Below are 26,284 nucleotides of genomic sequence, written 5' to 3'. Positions count from 1 at the left end.
AAGGAGAAAAGAGGCGGCATCTGACAGAACAAGCAGGAGAAACCAAAAGATTTGGTGAAAAGAGTTCACAAGTCTGATTTTATAATGGTGCAATTAAGGAAACAAACACTTCAATTTGTTTCTGCCTTGCAGCTCACCTGTAATGCTCCAGACAACAGCTCATCTCTATTCAGAAATACTCTTAAGCACGTGCTTAACATTACGCATGCTTTGTTGAACAAGGATGGACTTACGCACGTGCTTAAATGCTTTGCTGAATTGGGGCCTCAATAAACAATACACTGGATTGCACCAGAGGTGATAAAAAATCTGCTACCAGGTTTCTGGGGCGGGTTGTGTGTTCCCAAACTAATTTTAAAAACATATTTTCTCTCTTCAGCAAATCTTTCTCTTGTTCGTATCTACAACTAGAAAACAATGTACTCTTGGCAATGGGTAGAATTCCATTTTATTTTATACGTGGATTTTGCAAAGGCACAAACAGGGCACATTGCAAGGGCACAAACAGGGAGACGAGATAGAGCAAGCTTCCTAACAAGCGAAGTAATGAATATAAAAGGGAAACTGAAGTACTTGAAGGTCACCATGCCCTGGCTTTGTAGAACAGCCCTTGTAAAAGTGGCATTCTCTCCTCACGCAGATAGGTGGACTCATAGCCTCCTGGGACACCGTTGCTGTTGAAAGTGTTAGGATTCAACAAAACCAGACAACTCTCTGATACTCACCTTTACCAAAGTATGGGCCTGATCCAAAACCCACAGACATCAGGGCGAGTCCTTCCATTGATGTTAATGGGCTTTGGGTCAAGCCCTATTTGCAGTTCCTATTTCAAGGCAGATGGGGCCAGCCTTAACTAGACCAGCAAAGCAAGTGACTACTAAACACTCTTGTTGCCTCACTTGTCTTGTCCACCCCATCTGCTTCACTGACCACGAACCTCACAACCAGATCCCTCCCATCCTCTCTCTAGCTTTGGGCACCACAATTTGTAAGACCAGGGTAGCCCCAGTATTAAGTGGAACAACAGCAAACACTGAGCACTATCCAAGAGCATCACATTGAATAGAAAGTGACCTCTCACCCCACAAAACAAATAAATAAATGTCCAGCCCAGACATGCTGGCTCTTGCCCATGTTTTCTCCTGTGTTTTCAATGGAGCTGGAATTCATATGAGTCTTGTCTTCCTGCGTGTATCAGTATCGTTAAAGACTTGGCATGTTCCTAGCAATAACATTTGTTAGATAACCTTTTGCAGAGCTGGCAGAGTGAGAGAGAGAGAGAGTGCACAAATTGGTTTATATGGGTTCTGCAAAAATGGTTGTTTTCTACTACACCTCTTCTCCACTTTTATTCCCTTTCTTTTTTCATTTGTGCAGGAGAGGGGTATTTTTTGAGTTTACATTAGGTGGCATTGCTAAAAAATTTATTGAAATGGCCCATTTTTCTTTCATACATTCTCACACCGTCTCATTTGATATTTTGTGCTGTTGTTTTTTCATCTGAAAACCTCTATTTAAAAATTCATTTAAAAGATTCTCAGCAGTATGATCTGTGTTTAAAACAATTCTCCTTAGAACCCAAAGAACCATTCCCCAGCAGACAGTCACCATTTTGAAGTTGAACTGAAAATATATTTTAAGAAAATAAATGCAAAAACTGCTGAAGACCACACATAATGCAGGGAATTCTATGGGGGTGTAGGGGCACAGATTCAACTCCCTTCCCCCTTCCAGGCAGAGAACCCTCATAAGCTATAATAGTAGCTGCTGATATTACATCAGAATTCTTGGCCTCTGCTTCTGTGTAATTGCAGATTCCGTGGTCCCAGCACATCTCCAAGCTGCTGTTTCCCCTTGCTTACATGCCAGCCTACTTGAGTTCTGAGCAGGGTGTGAAGACACCACTCTGTTTATATGTTGCAATATATTATATAGCCACTAGATGTCTCTGCTGTTCAGAGTTCCAGACAGGGTGTGGCCTATGGTAAACAAAGGAGACAAAGGCAGAACTCAAGCAGTGTAGAAACCTATTTTTTGCATCTGTAGTTTGCAGTTGCTTTTTTTTAATAAATGCTTCCTGTTTAAGGTATGCTGTGATTCCATGTATCATTCATGACACCCTTTGCATGGGCACCCCATGGCTGATTGTCAGCATTGCAGAGGGTTTTATATGAGCCTTCCATACCTGGGGTGAATTTTGACCACAGAAAATACAGATGGAACCTTAAAAATTGAAATACATACATTTATAAAGTAAACTAAAAGATTTCATAATGCTTGCTGAGAGCGGAGTTCAGGATTCTCTTGCAAACATTGATGACGTCATAAAAACCTATAGCAGGAAGCACATAATAATGCATAATTTTGTATTATTGTTACTACTACTATTATTATTATTAAACTTCCATTGCTATGTTGTAGATACTGAGAACATAAACAATATATCAATACAACTATTCAAGGGTGAAATACATTTTCTTTAATATGTTCCTGTTTGGTTTTCAGATTGGTCCCCCCTTCACAATATCTGACAAATTCAAATGTTAGCCTGAGAAGCAGAGCTTCCAGATTTAAGGCCCCAAAACATTAATTTATCATTTGACTGCTTTGGGACATAAACATAGAGGGTGCTTATAAAAATACGGAGCCTGATATTCTGCTGAGCAATATTATATGTAATCTTCATAGGTGTATTCTTGCTATGGGTGGGACTCAAGCAGTGAAACCAGTGTTGGCAGATCAGAGGCCAGTAGTAATATAGGAGAGGTTAATTTAACTTATTGGATTTTCTGATGATTCAAGGGTAATTATTTCATTTTATTCTTCCATGTAAGCAAGGTCTTTGCAGCTTTTACAAACATAGGGGTATATTTTTATATGATTTATCTCTGCTCAAGTTATTTTTAGTTCAGCTATGGAGCTAGAATCAAAATAAATTATGATGTTGAATGAGTTGCCAGTGGCCTCTGATCTCTTTACTCTAAGGCTAAGAGAAAAACTGTCTCACACATCTACAACAGTGGTTTAATTGTTCATTTGACCACTTTTAGCAATATATGACCCCAGAGGCAGCCTTCAGCAACTGATTTAGCCAAAAGTCATCAATTCTGCCATGTAAAATTATAATTACAGGGATCTATTAGCAGGGGTTTTTTTTTTAGTATTTAGGAAAGATTTTAAATTGGGTTTTGTAACTTTCACATGATTGATCACTCTGTGCTACATGTACCGCTGGCATAATTCCACTAACTTCAGCTGAGTTACATCAGGGATGAATTTGACCCTCTGTCTTCCAAAGAGCTATACATATGCATATATACTTACTCATGCAAGGAGGAGGCTTCTCTGCTTATTAGGAGAATATCCTTAAAATAGCCTGATAAAATAGTACTTACAGTGTAAGGGGAACCTATGATTTAGTTTAGTGCCAGTCTGCGGCTAGACCTTGCCATATTGTTGCCAGCTCCCGTGATTTTATCATAAGTCTCGTAATAATTTCGTGTTTCTCTGAAAGTTCCAGATCCAGGAGTCATATGATTATGTGCTCTCATTTAATATAAAAAGGATGTTTCTAGTCCTTCTGGTTGCAGAGAAAAATTTGAAAATGTGTCCCTGAAAAGCTCAAAAAAACAGAAGGCAAATAAAAAGAACCAAAAATGTATTATATTCTTATAAATCTCATGATTTTGGGGGGGACCTAACAGCATAAGCTGTGCACGGCAAGGGAAGGATATAAAGAGCCTATACAGAATCCAGGAATCCCTGCTAGCACCCCCTGGGATGAGGAGAAGGTGGTACACCCACACGGGACAGCAAGATTAGCCAAATGCACAACAAGCAGCATCCTTCATCCTTTTAAAGGATGGTGCAGCAGGCCAACGCCCCTTGCATGATGCCTCCCAAAGCTCCCTAAGGGCCAGTGCAGCTGTGCACAGATCCAGCGTAGGCCCTCGCATAATCTGGCCTCATGTTTAGTGTATAGCTAATTTCTGGTAACCACGTGGGGAGGAAGGATGTTTGAGGCTTCTGCCAGAGGGAGGGAGGGAGGGAGGGATGGTGGCTAAAGGGGTCCCGTTTCTTGTCCTGACTCTACCTTCATGGAAAAGCAGCACCCAACTTTGTAACCACCATCATGCTGGTGAAGGATGGATAGGATTTGCCATGGAGCTGACAAATCTCATGATCACACTTACCGTTCAGAGGTTTTACTCTATTACATATGTTTCATATTTCGAAGATCACAAGGCCAGGTGGGACCTCTATGAGCAGCTGCTAGTCTGACATACTGCATAACACAGGCCAGAGAACCTCATCCAGTAATTCTTGGTGTCCTTTTCCCAGTTAGTATATTTGAATGTGAAACCCTCTCAATGGATCCTAAGGGAACCCTCTTCTGCTGTGTTCATGTTGCTGGGACAGTGTCTGACCAAAGAGATAAATTACGACATTGTGGACTCCTAGGACACACCCACCCTGAGCGTTCTGCAACACAGTGCTGAAGACTAGTCATTCCTCTTAAGTACTTTAGCAATGCTACCTCCCTACATCTCCCTCTGAGCTACAGCTCCCTCCCTGCCCTCCAGCAAGTAAACAAGGTCTTTTCCACATGTAGCGATACCCTCTCAGAGGGCATCCCACCCAGCCACACCTTGCCCTCTGAAAGCCTGATGCTTCCTGTTCACATTACAGCTTCAGCAGTGCAACAGACCTTCCCCTTGCCGGTTCCTGTCCTGAAGGACTCGTCAGGAATTGGCAACAGGAAAGGTGACAAAGATCTTTCTGGGAGCACAGGCTTCTCGGACATAGCTCCCTCAGTCACTCCACACAAAAAACCTAGATATTAGCCATTTCTTGCATGGCATAAGATGGGGAATTGTCCAGAGTTAATGAGTATAGCAGGTTACAGTAATCAGTTTTTCAACTTGTACAGTAATCAACTTGTAAACACAGAGGAGTTCCTATTTGTTATGCTCGAAAAATAAACTATACAATTTAAGAAATTAATTCAACATAAGCCACCATCCTCAGACTGAGCCCTGAACTCATTCCAAGTTAGCACCTAGTGCTTTTATAAATCCCAGTAACTGTCTAATTGCATTTTTTGGGGCCTAAATATCTTTGTAAATCTGGTCCTCTGTCTATATACAAAGTTATACCAGTTTAACTAAAATCACTTTAAAATTAGATTAAGTTAAACCAGTGCAAAATCCCAGTGTGGACATTCAAACTGATTTCAAGATGGCTTATATCGATGCAACTTAAGCCGATCTCTTACTGAATTAAGCTAAATTGATTTAAGCCAGTTTAAAACTGATATAAGAGTTCACGACCCGGGGGTTGAGCTGATTTAACTAAATCTGTTCAAAAACACAACCTTAGTTAAAGCAGAGACAAGTTTGAGGGCTTTCAAGACCTAAGAGTTGAATCCCAGTTGCATCACTCCATCTACAAGACACAAGCAGTACCCTGATACCAATAAAATCAATGGGAGTTTTATCATTGAATTCAGTGGGAGCCGGAAAAGGTTTTTTATTCTGATTCCTGGCCAAGTTTGCATTTTTACAGGCCCCCCCTACTCTGTCTACCCAGCTTTTTATGAGCAAGCAGGGAAGTGCAATGGACAAGAATCTTGTGCAAGTATAAAATTCTTCAATCCTCTGCCCTTTCACAGGTCTGAAGCAGGCAGCCAGGTTGGATGGATGGTATAGAGAGGAAGAATTGTAAAAACAGTATGACCACGCATTTTGGAGGCTGATCCGAATCCAGTCCAATACCAAACATACCATTATCAACCTTTTTACATTGCAAAGCATGTACTGTAATCTTTGGAAAAAATTGCTCAAGAGTGCATCCCCTGTTACAGGAATACGTTAAACAATATGTCTTCACTGTGGTGGCTGCAGCTAGTAATCACAACTAATCAGCGTGGACCCTGATCCTGCAAAGATCCACCCATGTGTTTTGCTTTACACACTGAGTTAGCCCCACTGACATCAGCAGTGCACAAAGTTAAGCATGTGCACCAATCTTAGCAGGATCAGGGCCTTAGGTGTTACTTTGGAAATAAGAAAGCAGTTGTTGGGGAAAAGACAGAATTTAAACTCCATGTTTATTTTCAGTAGTATTTTTGTTAAGAAACTATCACTATAACTGAGTCTATAAACCAATGGCAAAGGTTCCTGTTTTCAAATCCAGTTCATTCTCCCTACTGAGTAAAAAGTTATATTGCTCCTGGTTTATAGGGAGCTCAGATAGAAAAGTGTCATGTAGGATGGACAATCCTCCTCTCACGATTTAGTGGAATTCAAATTCCATGTGAAATCATTCACCACTTGTAGTGAATTACTGTCTGATAAGAAATCCAGCCCGGAGACAGCCTAAAAAATTTATGATAGGTGCGGAATCTCTTTCACTTTTCAATTAACCCCACTCGGTTTTAAAATCATGTCTCACATTTTAGCAGCTCGATCATCTTTGCAGAATTGTGGGGTTTTTTTGGTACAAACACTTATTAATACAAATTTGTGGTTCAAACAAACATTTATTAGTTCAGTTATTCCTTTCCCACATGAGAAGTCCCCATTGAATTCAATGTGTTTATTGGCATGACTAAGGACTGCAGGATCAAGCCTTACCTACACAGCAATCCCTTTACCCTTTGCTGAAATGCAGTAATCTCTGGGGTGGAACATGGAAGCTGCTTAACAGCATAAAGGAATACTACATAAGAGTTAAGACAGGAAGTATACAATATTTTAGTTAGCTAAAACTACTAGGAAGCTAAGAAAACATCACTGCCTTTGGAAAAAGTGCTGTGACATCTTTAGTGAAAGCCTTGATTTTGCATCTTATCCTAGAGAAAACCTCTATCTCCCTAGGACACTAGTTCAGAACTGATTCACAAGGAAGAGGTCAACCTAACCAGCACCACTTCAGGGGCAGCATTCAGATTTTCATTAGCAGTCTCCATTCCAAGTAATAACCAGGCCTGACGTTGCTTAGTTTCTAAGAGCTGATGAAAACATTGCCAATGTACAGCTGCAGGTCATTCCTCTGTTAACTGCTGGCTACAGCAGACTGAAATTATTTTTACTACCCTGTAGAAAACAAAGGAATCTCAGAGATAACACATATCAGAGTAGAATTCTGCCCTGGGTTATACCAGTGCACCCACTGAAGTTTGTGACTCAGCAAGTTGAAATTCCACAGATATCACTGACTGCAGAACCTGGCTTGCTAACATATGTGAAGGTGATAGCTATTTGATGAATTGAAGAACTATGTGATAAACGAATTTTCCATGAACCTTTGACTACCACATCTGACCTCTGCCCACCAATCCATCTCCCTAGGACTTAACCTACAGAATCAGATCTGAATTTAGCTGGGGTTTTATAGAAGGATCCCCATCAAATAATTTACACCTGACAGGACTGCTGTGAGGAAGTGTCTAATGGATAGAAATGAGAGTCATTAGTTGCAAAATGAAAAACACTAACTTCTGCATTTTCTATCTTATGGTGCTTTGCTGGGTTTTATTGAATAACATTGGAAATTTTACATACAGCTAACATTTTGTTTGACAACAACAGTAAAGATCACAGTGTAACAGGTAGTATCTAACTGTTCAATCACCTGGTGCCGAGAACCAGATTTCCCCATGCAAAGCATTTGATTTCCCTCCAGAATTGCTGGCATGAAAAGATTAATCAACAGAAATGTGTTGTTTTGAGAAATTTATGTTTTCATAATACTTATTTGGTTAGACTTATCATCATTGTATTGAGGGCAGGGGGAGGCACAAAGAAATACAAGGATACGCTGAAAAGAAAATGTTCACTAAAAATGGGAAAGGATCTCTTTTGCTTCATTTAAAGTATAAGCACTCTTACTTTAAGGTTTAAATGTATATGTCTCTCTCTCCATTCTCTCCAGGCTGCTGTGATTTACGAGTTGGTGAAAAAACGTAATAAAGATTTATAATAGGACAAACTTCTCTCCAGCCATTACTGTTACACCTCTCCCCTGCTTCTGCATTTCAAATGTCAGCTCTCTTGATAGGAATAAGGAAAGGAGAGGAAAGCACTGACCACTACTGTAGATTGCTTTTACTAAGATTTTATCTTTCTGATGTAGCAAATGAATCGAACAGTCTGCTTTTCTGTCTCAAAACTCCTTTGTATAACTAGATAGCTGCATACCGTCCCATATAGATATTGCACTACAGAACTATGTGGCTGTCAAATGTAATCTACTTTGAGATCTATCTGTTTTAGAGAAAAAGTCTGCTGGTTCCTTTATGAAGTATCCCTGGATTAACACGATCCTACATCAAGTGCTTATGGGCTCTATTAAATGAAAGCTTTCCAAACACCCTTCCAATAGAGGGTGCTTAGCTATTGATTTATCTAGTAATACCTTCCTGTAACCCATGGTGACCATGATCAATATTTTACTTTCTCAACTGCAATTCTTGTTTTAGAAATGTGTCCTTTAGAATGACACTGAATTCCCTGCATGACAGTATGAGTTTCCCATAGTTTCATACCTGGTATTGACTGTACTGTTGCCTCGGCGGTGATGATAGGCGCAGCGTTAGGTTGTTGCTGACTAGAGCTGACTTCCGGCTCTGCGCTAATTGAAGGAGATAATGCTACTTCGCCGGCTGGACCCTGATTTGGCACGGGTTGGAGAAGGTCTTCTGAAGCAGCTTGCTCTTCTTGTCCAGGGAGCTGCAGGGCTGATAAAGGAATGCTAATCTGTTTGCTGGTATTGGAAGTACTGACTGGCATCTGGAGCGCGACCTGTTGGTTGGCTGTAGGGGTGCTAGCTGGTCCTCTGTTTGGGGAAGCCAGAGTTACTCTTGCAGGCTTCTGAACCGCAGGCCTCGATATGACAGGGGGAGAAACAGACACGTTTTGTAAGTCTAGCTCAGCACTGAGAGAAGGTGCTACAGCGGGGGTGGGCTTAGAGGGGCCAATATAGGAAGGTCCAGCATGAGTCTGAGGCTTGGGCTTTGACATCTGCGTCAGCGATAATGCAGGTCCATCAATGCCACCGGTAAGTTCTGCATTAGCCACAATATAATAATCTTCAGGGATTTCTTGCTTAATCTTTTTGACGATCACATTGTTACAGCTTTCATCAATGACCTGAGACTGGGAGCCTGAAAGAGATGATGAGGATTGGCCCGCACCAGGCCTTTTGCGGGAAATGGTTTGAGATCTTTGGGTATGAGGTTCAAAGTCACTATCCTCATCTGTCACTGAGGACTCGCAAACCATGTCAAAGAGGGTAGCCTCATCTTCGTATTCTTCCACGGCTTCATCTAGCTCTGAAGGCTCACTGCAGTAAGAGAAATCACAGGAGTCCCTGGTTCTGTTACAATCCAACTTTGCTTTCACTGGTCTCCCAGGGTACCTCTCTACTGGGCTAGTCTGTGTCTCCGAGGGCACACCTATGATGCTGGGACTGTCCGAGTTGAAGCTTCTGTTGTCCTGGAAACATACTCTTTCCTGGGACCCAGCCCTGCAGGTAGCAGTCAGTGGCCAATGATACGCATGGCCTGCGCTACAGCCCCACATAGCTGTCAGGTTGCCATGGGAACCTTCAGAAAGCAAGTGCTTTAGATTTGGAATGAGGCTGCAGATGGTCCCATGGCTGTGGGCCCAACTGACCAGTTTGGAAAGGTTTTCAGAAGAGGTATGAAGGCAATCCTCCATGTTATAGGATCAATAACTCCTTTCCTAAAGAAAAGAAAATTAAAGGCAATTTTTAGGTTACATGTTTTCAACAGTTGTAACTGTGTACTGTTAAATAAGAACATAACACATATTCTTCTTCTGCAAACAAAGGAGTGGAGACCTACTTCTATATATTCCTTATACAAAAATGTTTACAAAGGCAAATAACCATACACAAATTATAGGTAAACCATCTTGTTATCATATAATAGGCTCTAAAAGACACTTGTCAACATAGCATTAATTTTTAAGCACCTTCTCTCTTCTCACTCTATCTATAAAATGCTGTCTTAAACAATAGGGGAAAAAAAAGCTCTCTATGCACCTCAAATCTACATTGAGATAAAACAGCTTTTTAAACAGGCAAGTTCGCTACTATTGACAATCTAATTCGACCTGTTGACACTCAAATCGAAAAAACAGTTGCATGTACAAATCTTTATATCTGATAGACTTAATAAAAAAAAATTAAAAAACCGCTAACTATAATTTTTAGCCTGAATCTGAAACTAGCATTACAGGCACTGAGTTCAATCTTCCGCACGCATTGATCAGATTTAATGTAATTCTTGAACTATTTGAAATGCATCTTCCTTTTTAAAGGAAATGCAAAGAAACCCACTTGAGGGCCTAAAACTGATAATCTTTCCTTGAATTAAAACCAAAGTAACTGTGTGATTGGTTCTTTGTTATCTTCCACCTGGCTATTGTAGCCGCTAAGTGTCCAGTGGCTAATAGAAATCCCTGCTTTCTACTAGCTTCAAGCTTGTCGAGAAGAGTGATTCTACTGAATATTGACAATTAAAACTTCTGTTGCTTTATCAAACCTTCCAAGTTCATAGAGCCAAATTTTGATTCCATTGGCATCAATAGCAAAACACAGCGTTTGTTCCCTTCTCAAAAATGTCTATCTAAGAACCCATAACAAGAGGCATTGAAATCTTGGGCTAAGTTAATAAATACTGGAAAAAATATCATTTCTGGCACTCCACACAGAGGACAAGAAATTGTTGAATTTTCAGTCTTTTACTTGCCCCAAATTGCATGTCCTGCTCATGTTCCATCTTTCAAATAAAGTTAGCCTGAAGACAAAATCTCATCCCACTGGTGAGAACCTTCAACTCCAATTGATTTCAGCGGGAATCGAGGCTGCTAAGCACCTTTAAGGATCAAGCCCAATTGACTGCTGAGGAGTGCAGCAAGTTTACACCTGGCCAAGCGAGCATTAAACTGTCTAATAGATTTTATAATGGTTTCTCAGCCCCTTCAATCACATGCAGCCATAAAAGAGACAATCTGAGATGGGATAGATGCTTCATTCACTTAAGCAAACAGAAAGATTCAATAAGGGAGTGGGAAAATCCAGAGCCATACAATGCTGGCATAGATATGTTAAAGAAAAGCAAAGAAATGGAACATAACTGAGTTAGAAGCATAGAAATTGTTCACAAGTAATTTCTATATATAGTTTTTGTACTGTAGATATTTTTCTGCGCAGTTTGTTGAAAGTATTTTGATACTGAAGCTCCAGGAGTTCGTTTTTCATTATACAATTAGATATGGTATAGTATGTTTCTGTTCTCTGACTGGATTAATATAATATTTAGAATCAAGATTTCAATGTGAATGCTCATTTTTACTAATTCAAAATATGCATTTCCAGCTAGCATCCAACGTTGGCATAAAGTTTACAGAAAACACCTTTGCATTTTTGCCAGTAAACTTGTTCACCAGAATGTTTACAATTAGCAAAAACACTGAAAGCAAATTCACTTAAAAATAAAAATGAAAAGTCATTTGTTGTGGTAATTGCAGTATTTGTGAGCACTATTTTGGACTGTATAATCTGTACTCAATGTTCATTATCTTGCTATGCAAATCTTTTCACTTTTAATTAAGCAACAAAAATCTCCTTTGGCCAGAGATGGAAATAAGGTCCAGTTAGTAAAACAACTCTATATTAATGACAAAAAAAACCCCAAACAAAAAACCACCAACTCTCATTTCAAGATAGAATCTATATAAGAACCTAGATAGAGTCAAATGATCTCATCTACCTACTGTAATATCTGAGCCCATCATAATTGTTAATATATTTAGCCTCGTACTACGTCTATGAGGTGGGAAAGTACTATTATTCCCATCTCAGTTTCAGCGAGACTGTGGGTGAAATCCTCATCTCAGTTAAGTCAGTGGGAAAACTCCCTTTGACCTCAATTATGGTCAGGATTTCGCCTTAAGTGACTTGCCTAAATTCACACCAGAAATCTAGAGCAGAGCCAGGAACTGAACTCAGAACACTGCTGTCCCAGCCTATCGTTTTAACCAGATGGAAAATAACGAGTACGTCAGCTCTTTTAGCACGGCAGTTTTTCGACTCCAAACAGCAAGAGTTATAGGAACCAAGGAGCCTTTTTCCCATTGCCCTGCCTTAAATATTAGAGTGACACGATGGGTGAGGTGATATCTTTTATTGGACCAATCCAGGGCTTTGGAGCAGAGCCTGGCGCTGGAGCGTGGAGCAGCTCCGGAGCAGTGGAGCTGCAGGTTTTTGCGTGGAGCGGGAGCGGAGCTGGAGCACAGCTCCAAAGCCCTGGATCTCACCCACCTTCTCTCTCTCATATCTTGGGACTGACACGGCTACCACAATGCTGCTTTAATAAGGGCAGTCATATGGCAAATCTAGCCAAACCGCGGGGATACTTAGAACATTCTCTGAAGCAAAAACTCTGAAAAGAAGTATGTAAGTTTGAAAACACTTTCTAAAAAATTTAAATCCTTAAAAAGCTCACTTGACAGTATCCCTTTTTACAGTGCAGTCTTACTTTTAAACTAAAGGCTATTTCAATTGCAAGAAAGGTTTACGAAGAAGGAATGCACATAACTTGAAATTTCACCTTTATTTGGCACAACATTGAATTTAAATGTCCTCAGTTCTTCTTCTTCTTCTTCTTCTTCTAAGGTAACAGAGATTAAGTTTATGTTCTCCGGAGTATATCACTGTATTCTCTAACTTGCCATCTGCTACCTCCCCACAGGTCACTTAATCAGAATATACCCATGAAATTATGATACTATAGAAGAAGAGATACATGGGGCCTGATTTTGCTTCTCATTTACACCTGGTGTAACTCCATTGACTTCCTGAGCCAATTAAATATAACCAGGTCCCTCTCATGGGCTCAGTCTTTACAGATTGGCAGGGAGGCATGCCCTTACTTTTTCGTTATGGTGATTTCTGAACCCTATGGACCTGACTTCTGAGAGATGCTGAGCACCTGCTGACTTTAGTTGGCGTCATGGGTGTTTTGCATGTTTGAAAATCAGGCCCTATGTAGTTTCCTAAAACCAATTTGATACGGAGCTCACTCACACCTCATGTCCCATACATCCACCCATCCCCACACAAATATTTTAGAGGCAAAAATAATAATACTATTGCTCAAAGACAAGTATATTGTTACTGATCTTCCCTTGATAATGCATCCAACTGACATTTAACCTGGTAACATCAACAGGTGAATACTTGGCTACTCTGTGTGTGTCTCAAAGCTAAAAAAATAATTAAAACATGATGTAAATGTCAAGTACGTTTTATCATTAGGAAAAGGCTGGCTCCAATTTAACAGCTCAAACCATACCATAGAGAATCCCATTTTTATAATACAGCATCTTTTATTCCCAACACGCTTTGCAAACTGTGGCCCTGATGCCACAATGAGCTTTGTGCATATAAAGAACATAAGAACGGCCATATGAGGTCAGACCAAAGGTTCTTCTAGCCTAGTATCCTGTCTTCCAACCGTAGCCAATGCCAAGTTCAGAGGGAATGAACAGAGCAGGTAATCATCAAGTGATCCATTCCCTGTCGTCCATTCCCAGCTTCTGGCAAACAGAGGCTAGGGACACCATCCCTGCCCATCCTGGCTAGTAACCATTGATGGACCTATCCTCCCATGAACTTATCTAGTTCTTTTTTGAACGCTGTTATAGTTTTAGTCTTCACAACATCCTCTAGCAAGGAGTTCCACAGGTTGACTGTGTGTTGTGTGAAAAAATACTTCCTTTTGTTTTAAACCTGCTTCCCAGTGCCTACCCAGAGGTCATTGCAGGATTGGGACCTACATACAGAATAACAAATACAATTAAAGGCCTGATCATGAAAAACCTGCCGGGCATATTCACTTGACAGGTTTCAGAGTAGCAGCCGTGTTAGTCTGTATCCGCAAAAAGAAAAGGAGTACTTGTGGCACCTTAGAGACTAACAAATTTATTGAGTAACCTCATTGTTTTCAGTGGCACTATTCAAGCTAGTAAATCCTATGCTCAGGACTAAGAATTTGTATCATACATTTCACATCTGTGCTTTTTTTTTTTTTTTTTTTAAAGGTGAAGTTTTTGGTATTTCCATTAGAGTGTAAATGCACGTTCTTGACATTTCAGGTCAGATACGTTTCACTGGCACAGTAGCAGAAAATGGTCTTCTGGAGAAAGTTGAATTAAAATGTATCTAAAAAGGGGCAAAGACAGCCTAGTAAAAGTACAGTTCAGGACATCAGACAGGCCCATTCTAGATTGCTCTTCCGACTCTCTCCTCCCTTTTTTCACACCAGCAAACAGGACCTGTGCCCACCTCCCTGGTTCCTGAGGTCCCCAGGTACAGTGGAACCAGTGCTTCACCACAGCTGCATATGGGGGAGACCAGTCCCACAAGGGCTCCCTGCTCTTCCCCATATAGTGTTGTTTTAAAAGCAATTCTGTAAACGTGGCACCTCCTTACTCAACCATTCTCAGAATTCTGTCTGCTCACTTCATTGATAGAAATGAGCAGATGCTACCTTTGGCTCCTGTTAGCACTGCGGACAGGGAAGGCGGAATGAGCTGCGGATTCTGTTTGTACATCATCAGGAGGACTGTTCACTACGTTCCAATCAGCTACACCTATGCAGATCCTCGGACAAGCCCGGGCTTCCACAGGTGTAGCTATGGGCATAACTGGAGGGCAGTGCTGTTGCACAGATGCGGTTGGAGGCCCATTTTGGCTGGCAGAACCTTTATTGCGAGTGACAATGCAGAAGAAGCAAAGAACCCAGCTTGACCCTGGGAGCTCAGGTTGAGTCTGAAGGGCTGGAAGTCTGAAGAAGACAACATCTTTTTACTCGTAAATGGAGTACATTTGATACAGAAGTTATTACAGGGAAAATAAACATGGGACCCCATAATGCCACTTTTGCAGAGTAGAACCACACTAGAAAAGATTAAGGATGAATCCGGTGAAACCACCAGGTTGCAGACCCACTGGCCACAGCCTCCTGCAAACCAAAGGTGCAGAAGCAATAGGGACTATTGCAATCCTGACATTGCAGTAGTGTACAGAGAAATTGCTTCCCCTACCACCCTGTGCCAAACCTCTCTCTTAGCAAAGGGAAATGATTTGACCCTAGAAGCTTATTTTGGAAACTTCATAGAAGAGGGGGAAAATTATATTCAGTTGTCAGAAAAAAAAAGGTAAAAAGAATTGGCCTCCCAAAGGGGTAGTTTTTCCATTCATTCAGACTGCTCTTTGCTGGCTGGCAGTCCAGTCTTACTTGCTAAATCACATCATGAAGGTTGTTTAAGTCTTTCTATCTAACTGGCAGTTTTCAATAAGATGACTCATGCTTTACAGCCTACTTACATGAGTACTCGGAAATCATACAGTAGCTGGCAAAACTGAGCTAAGTCTCCAATGTGAATAATGCTGGTATTTTAACTGCATTAAAAACCGCAAAGCCTTATTATTCTAGAGGGATTTTCTGCTGGTTAGAGCCCAGCAATGTCTAATCCTGTGTGAATCATCTATAGGTGCTGAAAATTCAATACAGTAATCTGGACCCTAAATTAAGAATCAGACTTGATCTCAGCATGCCTTGACATATTTAGTTTTTTAACCTCATTTACTACCAGCTGCTATGGTGATTACTGCAAACTTTCATTTTAGTACACACCACAAGCCTCCACTAGCCTGTCTTAAGGTTGCAACCCCCTTCCCTCAAGGCAAAGGAGGACATTCAAAAAGTCATCCTTTGATTGGCTGTAACCCAGAACGTCTCTTTTCATGGTACATATTTAATGACCAAACTATTTTAAATAATAGCAAAGGGATCTCTTACAATCCCTCTTTCCCATTATAACACAGGAGCATGTCAGGCCACCACATGCAGGTGAAACTCCTGTTGAGTTCTGACAGCCCAAAGGATGGCAGGAAGCAGCCCCAAAGTGCTCTCTCCTAGATGATACACCAGCGTAAACACTGTCCAATAGCAAGCCCCCGTATCAGTAACCAGTCTGGCTTGAATTCCTCCCTCACTAACCTACACCATGGAATGCATTTGACAAAGGTGACAGCCATATACCAAGGTGTCTCCTCTGGCTGCTTGCATAGATGGAAGAATGGAATACCTCAGAAAGGGAGTGGTAAAGAGAGGGGAGGTGAAGAGAGGGCGCCACCTACATTGCATCGTTTCCCCTTCCTCTTGGCTCTCTACAAGCTCTCCCAGTGATGGTTTGACAAGTGAGGAGTGAGTCAGCCAGAGGCTGGAGAGGACAGTGATGGGGGACCAGCAACATCTGACTTTTTTCTGCCTCTAGTAATCCTGACTAGGTCAGTGTTGGCTTAGGCAAGGTTCCCCTTCCTTGCTCTGAAATCACCCCATGAATGGGTTCTGCAGGCGGCAAGGAAACTGAGGGTCCCGGCTCCACTGGAGACACGTTGGCAAGGAACAGGAGGCAGTAAAGAGGCCCAGGGACTATACACAGAACTGGATAGATCTGTGAATATATGAGGTGAAGTGCAACTATGTGGTATTATGCCATACAGCACCACCAGTGCCCTCCACACCATGTATATGCCTGAAGCATGACCTGGGGAAATGGTTCCAAGGAGATAGGAAACTGCAGAAGTATGCAACACTTTGCCCTCACAAAGCCACATAAGATAAGAATGGATTTCCTTTGATGGCTAACTCTGTCCAGATCAGCACTGGCTCATGCTGAACAGCCTGTACGTCACAACAGCATTCGTTAGCACTGCTGGCATATCTTTTTGGACTACAGTGCCTTCTGCCATGGATTTGCGCCAAAGCAAACAGTATGACCCATTTCTATCAACACTGTTCCCATCTCACACAAATTTATCATGAGACTTACGATATTTAGTGTTTTGCTTAAAGTCCAAGTTCCTGGAACCATGTTATTACTCAAAAACCAAGCTTTCATTAAAATAAACAAAGTAAATTTCTAACCCTCCTGGTTGCAGTAAAAAGCTTGAAAATGTGAACCCTAATGGCTCCAACACCAGAAGGCAAATGAGAAGACCGCCTCAAATTTCTTGTTTTTCAAAAAAGTTCTTGATTTTTAAGCCAATCTCATGATATTTGGGGCCTGACTTGTGATTTTTTTTAACACTGGGACTGGCAATTTTGTATTAACTCCTACACCAGTGGGTCTCAGACCACTGCTGAACACTTGCTGGTTGGTCACATCGTGCTGGCACTCCTCATTTCCAGCTGCTAAATCACACTAAGCAGCAGCTAGAAATACATACATACTTCCTTAACATGACTCCTCCATATGAGCAAACGCTGTGGCTGCCACTGGGATGTTATTCCATCACCAACGAGAAGGGAAGCGGAAGTTTCATTTGCAAGTTTCTTTATTTTTATACTTATAAAGAGAGAAATCTGAGCCCTTAACCCACAAGGCTCACAACTTTTACACTAGCAGTTTTATTGATGTTATATAAACTTGTAGCTGATTAAAAGTTTTGGCCATTGGGCAATTATATATTATTTTACCAGCTTGTTTATTTTCTTAAGTGAAATGTGTAATGCTTGTAGAACTATAGAAATTGACAAGCCCTCTTCTGTTTATCTGCAAATAGGGCAGCAGCTGTGCAAACTTCCCCACAGCGTCCTGCTGCTGTCTCAGCCCACATCCTGAAGCAACCACCACTAGCAGTGAGAGTTCAGTCTCTGGCCCACCAATTTTTGACCTCTTTGCTGAAGTTGCCACAGAGTTGTCACTTGTGATATGAACCCTTAGGACCGAGATTGACAACGATTCAGTCATTTCACACAGGCCACCAGTCAGTCATCAGATAGTAATGACTAGGGTTGGGTGAACTAATTTTCTCTAATTTCAAACCCACTCAGACATTAGGGGTTTGAAAGTTGAATTCAGACTCAAATATTATTGCATTTACATTCTGCTTAAGAGAGAGACTATGAAGAGAGGCGCAGAAAGGAGAGAGAAAAACTTTTTTAAAATAGTTGCACTATAATAGACCATGTGTGAGACACCCGATTGTGCCATGCTACTGTGTGAGTAAAAGGCAATTTCCCACCCCTAATAAATAGCAATGATTCTTTTCAACCCAAAAAACATTTTTTAAAGTAACTATCTCTTGGGGAAATAAGAGATATAAAGTACAGGGAAAGGGATCACAGATTCAGCTAGTTTTGCAAATCTCAAAAATAGTTTGACAAGTTTCTGAGCCCTGGAACTACAAGAGATTCCCCCAACCCTAATAATTAGTCAGTATTCCCTAGCAGCCTGGTGTGGATTCCAACCAGCAGCCTAGAAATAGAAAGTGGCAACTCTCCATAATCAACCCGTATAGCAGCTACACATTTTGGGAGCCTATATTATTTGTTAATGTTTTTAAACAGTGCCACAAGAAGTTATTTAGAAGCACACAATGATTAAAAAAAAAAGAAAAAAACCATTTCCAAGTGGGCCCGATTGTGCGTGTCTATCAAATCACTTTGGGTAGCAAGCGTTTTCATTTTTACATGTGTCTAAACATATAGGATAAAATCCTCACCCCACTGAAGTCAATGGGAGTTGACTCCAGTGGGATCAGAATTGCACCCATAACAAAAAAATAATACCAGTAACTGATATAATAAATGATGCTAAGAATTTTTCTTTTCCAGAACGTGGAACATCTTAATGGACAATACAGTTTTCCATTCATTAAAATATCATGGCACTCTGCCACACCCTTTCCATTGGCCTAGAGCTAATCCTCAGCTGATGGCATGTCTTCAGGGAAGATTCTTTCACTGCCAAGTATGGCATGGTTTCAACTACCGCTGCCAGCACAACAAGTGCTTAACAGGCAGCAAACAGTTTGGCTGAGGAGATTCCTTTAGCCAGCTGAGGAAGAAGATGATTTATTTTGACTTTAAAGAATAGCATCAGGTTATTAGCCCAAAAGCATTTGGTATTTTTCACAAAATTAAACCCTCTACAAACCACTAACTGCCTGGAGAATTCCCCCCCAATTAACAACAATGTTGTTACTGCTTGTATTTATTTCTAAGTGGCTATCATCACTTTACTCTGTTCACACTGAAACAAATGTCAGCTATGTAGGCCTTGAACCTGCTCGGTGCAGCGGCAAGGTTGCAGCAGTGTGTTGTGTTGTAAGTGCAAGGTAAAAAGAGAGAGTGAGCAGTTCAGGAAGTGCAGAGGAACCATCTCACGAATGAGAATAATGCTGTGAAGATGATAATTTACTCCCACCTAGGAGTGGAATTGAGGCCAAGGGGGAGCATAAGCTAAACACCTTGGCTGACATTGTATGCTATGTCTTCCAGAGGCACGGCCTAGAAAGGCTCAGTGCAAGGTGAAGGGGAACTAACGTGGTTTCAAGTCAGGGTTTGCAAGGGGTCCTGACTAGCGTAGTGAACAGCTGTCCCTCACAATGGCTGCCTCAGGGGAATTCTTCCCCAGCTGGACCCTACTAGGTGAGAGAATCCCTCCCTTATTTCAGAGTGGTAGCCGTGTTAGTCTGTACCAGCAAAAATAACAAGAAGGCATTCTCCAATGCATCTGATGAAGTGGGTTTTCGCCCACAAAAGCTTATGCCCAAATAAATTTGTTAGTCTCTAAGATGCCACAAGGACTCCTCCCTTATTTGTCTGTCAAGGTTCACACATAAGCCCACGACTCCTCACACACGCCCATTCTCCACCTTTGCCCTGCTCACCTTTGCTTTTGTGTTCCCAACCCAAGAGTATAGGCCAGTTCCTTCCATTGTGTTCCCAGCAGTGTAGATCAGATTCTGACAGCCTTCCTCATGCTGAGCATGACCTCTCTCCTCAAGTAGGGCTATTGAAACGAGCAGGAATGCTCAGTAACTACTTACTGTAATGGTGGCAGAATCTGGCCCAAGGGACCAGACATGAAAGGATCTTTGGACTTTCTACTGCTCAGTTTGGGGGACTGTAATTATGAACTGATTCACCGAGCTGCTGAGCACCCAGAGCTCCTATTGATTTCAATGTCTGGAGATTCTCTAGAAATCAAACCCACAGTGCTTAGCTATACTGTCACCTACATGTGCCCTCCCTGATGCCTCATGCTAAGGCACAAAACCTTTGTGCTCCTTGTGGCGCATGACGTAAAGGCTGGCAAGATCCAGGCGATAGTATAAAAGCTAACGCTAATTTTTGAATGATAAGGAATGTTTAGAGTAAAACTGCAAGATTTTAAGATTAATTTTTTAAAACACTGAGCTCTCAAATCATTAACAAAACATAAGTGTAGACTGGAAAATATAACCAAATGAATTTTAAAGCAAACCCAAAATTGCTCATTATTTCACATTATATTTATTGAATGTGCCCATCAAGCATCCTCTAGGTGCATTTACATAACATAATGGGCTTCCTCAAGATAGACATTTCCCACTGCAATCTTCAGAACAGAGATGGACTTTGCACCAAGCCCTGATGACTACCAGCTGCTTTCCAGAGCTAATGGCCCTCTATTCAAGATGTTCTGCCTAAGGGACTGTTACCAGAAGGGCCCAGGTGACCCCATGTGTAACTATGATGCACAGGCAAAGATGAGAGGAGGAAGAGGGACCTATTATGGAAATAATTTCTTCCTCCACTTACAATCCACTGTCTTCAGAGTTTTGTGTTTCCACTAAAACAGTTGAGACTTGAACTTCTGCGTTTAGCCATCAAAACAACGTAAGCTCCATAGTTCTGAAAGGAATATTAATTTGCCAGCTATTCACTTTAAATTACTTTCCCCCTCCCAGCCTTCCCATACAATCTGAAACTAAACCAGAACAAGGACAGCCCATATGACTGGCTCCCCCTTTGCCATGGCACCACTCTCCCTGTATATATGCGAGAACCAGCAGAGGTGTAGCTGTTCATCTTGCTCCTGCTAGTGTCTCTGAAGGGATGGGACAAAATCCATCCCTTGTGTAAGTCCATCGAAGCCAATGTCATTACAAAACAGATTAATTTGATCCTTTGTACCAGTTCTCATTCCACTGAAGTCAATGGAGTTTCGTGGTGCTGTGAGATCAGTCAGAATGAGGCCAAGTGCCCCCAGCTACTGCAGTCTAATCTGTTTGTTTTTGAATGTCTCCTTCAGCATGGCTCAGTCTTTGTGAGATAGAGTAGAGCCTTTTGTGTTAAATATTCACTCTACAGACTGAAAGGGTGGTAATTAGATAGTCAGTTACAAACAGCTGTTGGGACCTAGCTGAATTACCAGAAGTAAAGTTCACTGGCATAATCTCTAAGGTTCCTGGGCCCAGATGCCCAAAGGTAGTTAGGCTCTTACTTTGCATCTGGGCCCTGATCCAAAGCCCACTGAGGACAACAGGAGTCTTTCCATTAACTTTACTGGTCTTTTTGGATCAGGCCCCAAATGGCTAACTCACAAATCTCAACCTATGTACTGGGGCCAGGCTGATTACTGCTGTCTGCTCCTGTAACTTGTCCGATTGAATGAACTTTAGCCACGTTCTTTGATAGACCAGAAAATATTCCTTTAAATACCTGCCCTGGCATAGTTTTCAAGGAAACACAGTGACTTCTTGTGGGGTCACCCACAATAATAAATAAATAATGATATTTCTAAAGGAATTCATCCATTCCATGTAGGAAGCGGAAACCGTTTGCCCCAAAGTCTAGACAAGAATAGGAGAAACACATTGATGGTTTATTGAGGTCCACCTTCAATTACACTTTACTGAAGAATTTAGCATGTGCATATAACACCACTCTGAAAAATGGTGTCTGTTCGCTAGATACGGCTGTCACCTTTTCTTCACATTTCAAACCTTTTCAGAGCTTTCTAAACAGTCTGTGAAAATGCAGTCTGGTGAGACTAGCTTTAGGGGCGTGTCATGGTGCAAGAAAATGACCCTTCTGGGCAGGAAAAAAACCCATTCTAAACTAGGAGAAACTCCCTGGAAAGAAATCCCACTGCTTCAGGCTCTATTGCAGGGGGTTATCTAGGACCAACAAGGGGTTCAACAAGTTGGCTTGTTTGGCAGGAGACCCTCAGAATGCTGCCAATTAACCTGCCAGGAAACATTTATCTTCCTTGGGAAGAGGGCCTGTGAGCTCACAGACCAACCACTGAGCTCACAATAAGGATCCTAGCTCAGATAATTGTGAGAAGTGATAATTCTATACTTTGGATTATCTACATTTTTGGAGGGGGTGTCTTAAAACTGCTGCTGTTAAAAGACTATAACAGAAGCATCTGACCTCAGAGATGAGGTAGAGCGCCCAGTGGAGGGTGTTTTGGAATTTGGGGGTTTTGGTTTGTTTGTTTGCTTGCTTTTTTCATATTTTGTTCTGTAAGAGTCTAAAATAAATATGGAATCCCAGAAAGTGGGGTAGACTTTGTTAGAGCATCTGGTGTCTCATTTGCAACGGGAAACCTGGGCTTTGCTATACAAAGGGAAAAACTGATCTTGGCCACTTTTAAAAACAGTGCAAAACCTGTCCAAGATGTGTGTGATGTAAAAAAGATGGCAGGGTGGTGGGGAAGAAAATACTGTCAGCACTAGAGAAAGATCAAGGAAAGAACTGACCAATTGAAAGAGAAAATAACTGATTTTTTAGACAAAAGAAATGCAGTAGATCTAATCTAGCTGGACTACAGTAAGGCATTTGATACAGTTCCAAATGGGAAATTATTAGTTGAATTGGAGAAGATGGGGATTAATCTGAGAATTGAAAGGTGCATAAGGAACTGGTCAAAGGGGAAACTACAACAGGTCAAGCAGAAAGGTGAGCTGTCAGGCTTGAGAGAGGTTACTAGTGGAGTTCCTCAGGGATCGGTCTTGGGACCAATCTTATTTAACATTTTTATTAATGGTCCATGCACAAAAAGCGTGCTAATAAAATTTGCAGATGACACAAAATTGGGAGGTATTGCCAGTATGGAGGAGGACTGGAATATCATACTAGAAGATCTGGATGACCTTGAAAACTGGAGTAATAGAAATGTGATGAAATTTAATAGAGCAAAGCACAAGGTCATGCATTTAGGGACCAACAACAAGGAGCTTTGCTGTACACTGGGGACATCAATTGGAAGTGACAGAGTAGGAGAAAGACCTGGGCGTATTGGTTGATCACAGGAGGACTATGAACTCCAATGATGTGACTGTGAAAAAGACTAATGCAGTCGTGTGATGCAACAGGTGAGGTATTTCCAGTAGAGACAGGGAAGTGTTAGTACCATTATACAAGGCACTGGTGAGACCTCATCTAGAATACTGTGTGCAATTCTGGTATCCATGTTTAAGGAAGATGAATTCAAACTGGAACAGGTGCAGAGAAGGGCTACTAGGATGATCCGAGAAATGGAAAACCTGCCTTATGAGAGGAGACTCAAAGAGCTTGGCTTGTTTAGCTTAACCAAAAGAAGGCTGAGTAGAGATATGATTGCTCTCTATAAATACATCAGAGGGATAAATACCAGAGAGGGAGAGGAATTATTTAAGTTAAGTGTCAGTGTGGATACAAGAACAAATGGATATAAATTGGCCATCAACAAGTTCAGGCTTGCATTTAGGTGAAGGTTTCTAACCATCAGAGTGAAGTTCTGCAATAGCCTTCCAAGGGGAGCAGTGGGGGCAAAAATACCTAACTGGCTTCAAGACTGAGCTTGAAAAATTTATGGAGGGGATTATATGAGAAGACTGCCTACAATGGCATGTTAGCCAACCTGTGACTGCTAGCAGCAAATATCTCCAATGGCCGGTGATAGGACCCTAGATGGGGAGGGCTCTGAGTTACTACAGAGAATTCCTTCCCAGGTGTATGGCTGGTGGGTCTCGCCTACATGCACAGGGTCTAACTGATCGCCATATTCAGAGTCGGGAAGAAATTTCCCCCTGGGTCAGATTGGCAGACACCCAGGGGGAAGAAAGTGTTTCGCCTTCCTCTGCAGCATGGGGCAAAGATCACTTGCAGGTTTAAACTAGTGTAAATGGTGGATTCTCTGTAACTTGAAGTCTTTAAGTCATGATTTGAGGACTTCAGTAACTCAGCCAGAGGTTAGGCAGTGGGAGTGGTGGGAGAGGTTCTGTGGCCTGCAACGTGCAGGAGGTCAGATTAGATGATCGTGATGGTCCCTTCTGGCCTTAAAGTCTATGAGTTTGAGACATGCAAGCATTACCAGAGCATGGGAGCTTGTCATGACACATGCAGAGAACGAAAAGCCAGGAAGTTTTGAAAGAGGCAGAAGGGAAAAACTGGTTGACAAAAGCTTTCCCACCTAGACTGCAACTTGATCAGCAAACATATGTTAAAGGCTACACTGCCTCATCTAAAGAAGGGGTGCATCCACACAACAGAAGGGAGGTGCAATTCCCAGCTCGGGTCAACATGTTTGAGCTAGCACCTAAAAATGGCAGTGTGACCGAGACAACATTGGTGGCAGCTCAGGGTATTTGCTTGAGTACATACCCAGAGGGCTGAGCAGGGTTGTACTCAGGCAGCCAGCCCATGCTGCCTCTCGTGCTGTGATGACTGCACTGTTATTTTTAGTGCACTAACTCAAGCAGAGCTAGCATGTATCTTTCTACCCAGGCTGGGAAACACCCTCCCAGCTGCTGTGTAGACATACTCTAACAGCACTCCGGATGCTAAAGATCTGGCAACTCTATCAGACATATCAAAGGCAGCCGAGTGAATGTTTGGATAAAACCTCTGTATAATAATCTTACAGGTTTCGTTGATGGGACTCAGTCAGCCGGTTCAAGGCCAGCATCATCTCTGACAGACGGTTATCAACCCTGCATAAAATAGCTTGGGTTTTTGCAAATACAATGGAGAAACCAACATATAGTATAATGCAGCTGACAGTCACAGGCAAGGGAGCGTCAGGACTGAAATAGCAATGGTGTTGTATGTCAGCATGGAGGCATGTTGCCAAGGTGGGTAAAAAACTCTGTGGTAACCTCAAATCATTCCTATTAATCTTTCATTTTCACTAGTTCCAAGTTCACCCTATGGGCATTTTAGATGAAGATAATGTGATCTGTAAAATCATCACTGAACAGTATGTTGCAAATAAATTTAATATCTTAAACATTCTAAAAAATGTAGCTAGCAAAAAGGGGTTTTGTGGACCAAACCTTTCTTTTTAATCTGCTCCTGAATGGTCTCTTTTTTATACAATTTTTCAGTGTGATCTGAACATAAAGTCACATGTTATCTGTTTACTGTATCAAAACTGTCAAAGTTTGCCATAGCCTGTGCTTAATGGCCATCCCCAAATGATGAAAATGTGACAGACTTGAAAGATTTTAAAATTTTACAATTTTCTGAGTCCACAATCATCAGTGTATGTCATCTCTAGTTTCATGTGAATGTAATAATAGGGATCAAATTCAGAGCCTGAAAGTGAGATGTTTCTCTTCTCTTTCTTTTTTCCAGAACACTTGCCTCTAAAGAGAAAGTCCATACTCAGTCTGTGAAAATGTAAAAGAATGCTATTATCGATATACACACAAAATACTATGGAACGCTGATGCTGTTAGTTCTTTTACTAGGCTATCTGAAGTATGCAAAGCCAGTGCAGTCACTCATGCATAAGTGAGAGCACCATTTTGTCCAGAGAAATTTTACTTTTTCAGTGTTGGTTTGTGTCTTTTTGACTTGTAGGATTTCTCTGACTACAATGCAATTGTCTACAATAAGGAAATTGGCACAAGGGTAACCAGTGTAAATTTTCTTAATATAGACAAATGTTCAGCTCAGGGGCGTAGGCACAGGTGGGCCGCAGCCCACGCACTTAGCATCCAGGCCCCACCCCCAGCCCAGGCTCTGCTCCAGCCCTAGCACTTGCCCTGCTCTGCCTGCCCCATGCTCCTGCCAGGGAGCAGGGTCGGGGCACGGGGGCTTGCCCACTCCCCAGCTGGAATGCCGGGCAGGTGGAGTGGGGTAAACCCCTGTGCCCCGACCCTGCTCCCCATCTGGAGAGCCGGGTGGGCGGAGAAGGATGAGTCCCTGACCCCACTCCCTGGCTGCGCGCCTGGGGCCGGAGGCGGTCTTGACCAGAGTGTCCATCGCCTCCTGCAAGGCTGCCTCACCTCACCCTGTCCAGCTAGCCCTGATCCCTTTTTCCCCATCCCTCTTGCCTCCCCCTCCCCAGCATTGACCACCCACCTGAAATCAGGGCCCATCCAAGTGTCCCGTCCGGGCTACACCGCTGGCTCAGCTTAA

General features: G+C 41.9%; 1 protein-coding gene across 2 annotated transcripts in view; it reads right to left on the bottom strand.

The window, feature by feature from the left end:
* The window catches only part of KIAA1958 (KIAA1958 ortholog), a 112,380-nt gene that overhangs the window by 56,043 nt on the left and 30,053 nt on the right, over nucleotides 1–26,284 (bottom strand). For both annotated transcript variants that reach the window (XM_074953527.1, XM_074953526.1), the window contains one exon: nucleotides 8,549–9,746. In XM_074953527.1, the coding sequence (XP_074809628.1) occupies nucleotides 8,549–9,722 (1,174 nt within the window). In that variant the 5' untranslated portion in view covers nucleotides 9,723–9,746. The remainder of the gene's footprint in view (nucleotides 1–8,548; nucleotides 9,747–26,284) is intronic.

This window comes from Natator depressus, chromosome 5 (assembly GCF_965152275.1).
Source record: "Natator depressus isolate rNatDep1 chromosome 5, rNatDep2.hap1, whole genome shotgun sequence".
Lineage (NCBI taxonomy): Eukaryota > Metazoa > Chordata > Testudines > Cheloniidae > Natator > Natator depressus.
The sequence above is the reverse complement of the archived record's forward strand: the minus strand, read 5'-3'. Positions and strand labels throughout refer to the sequence as shown.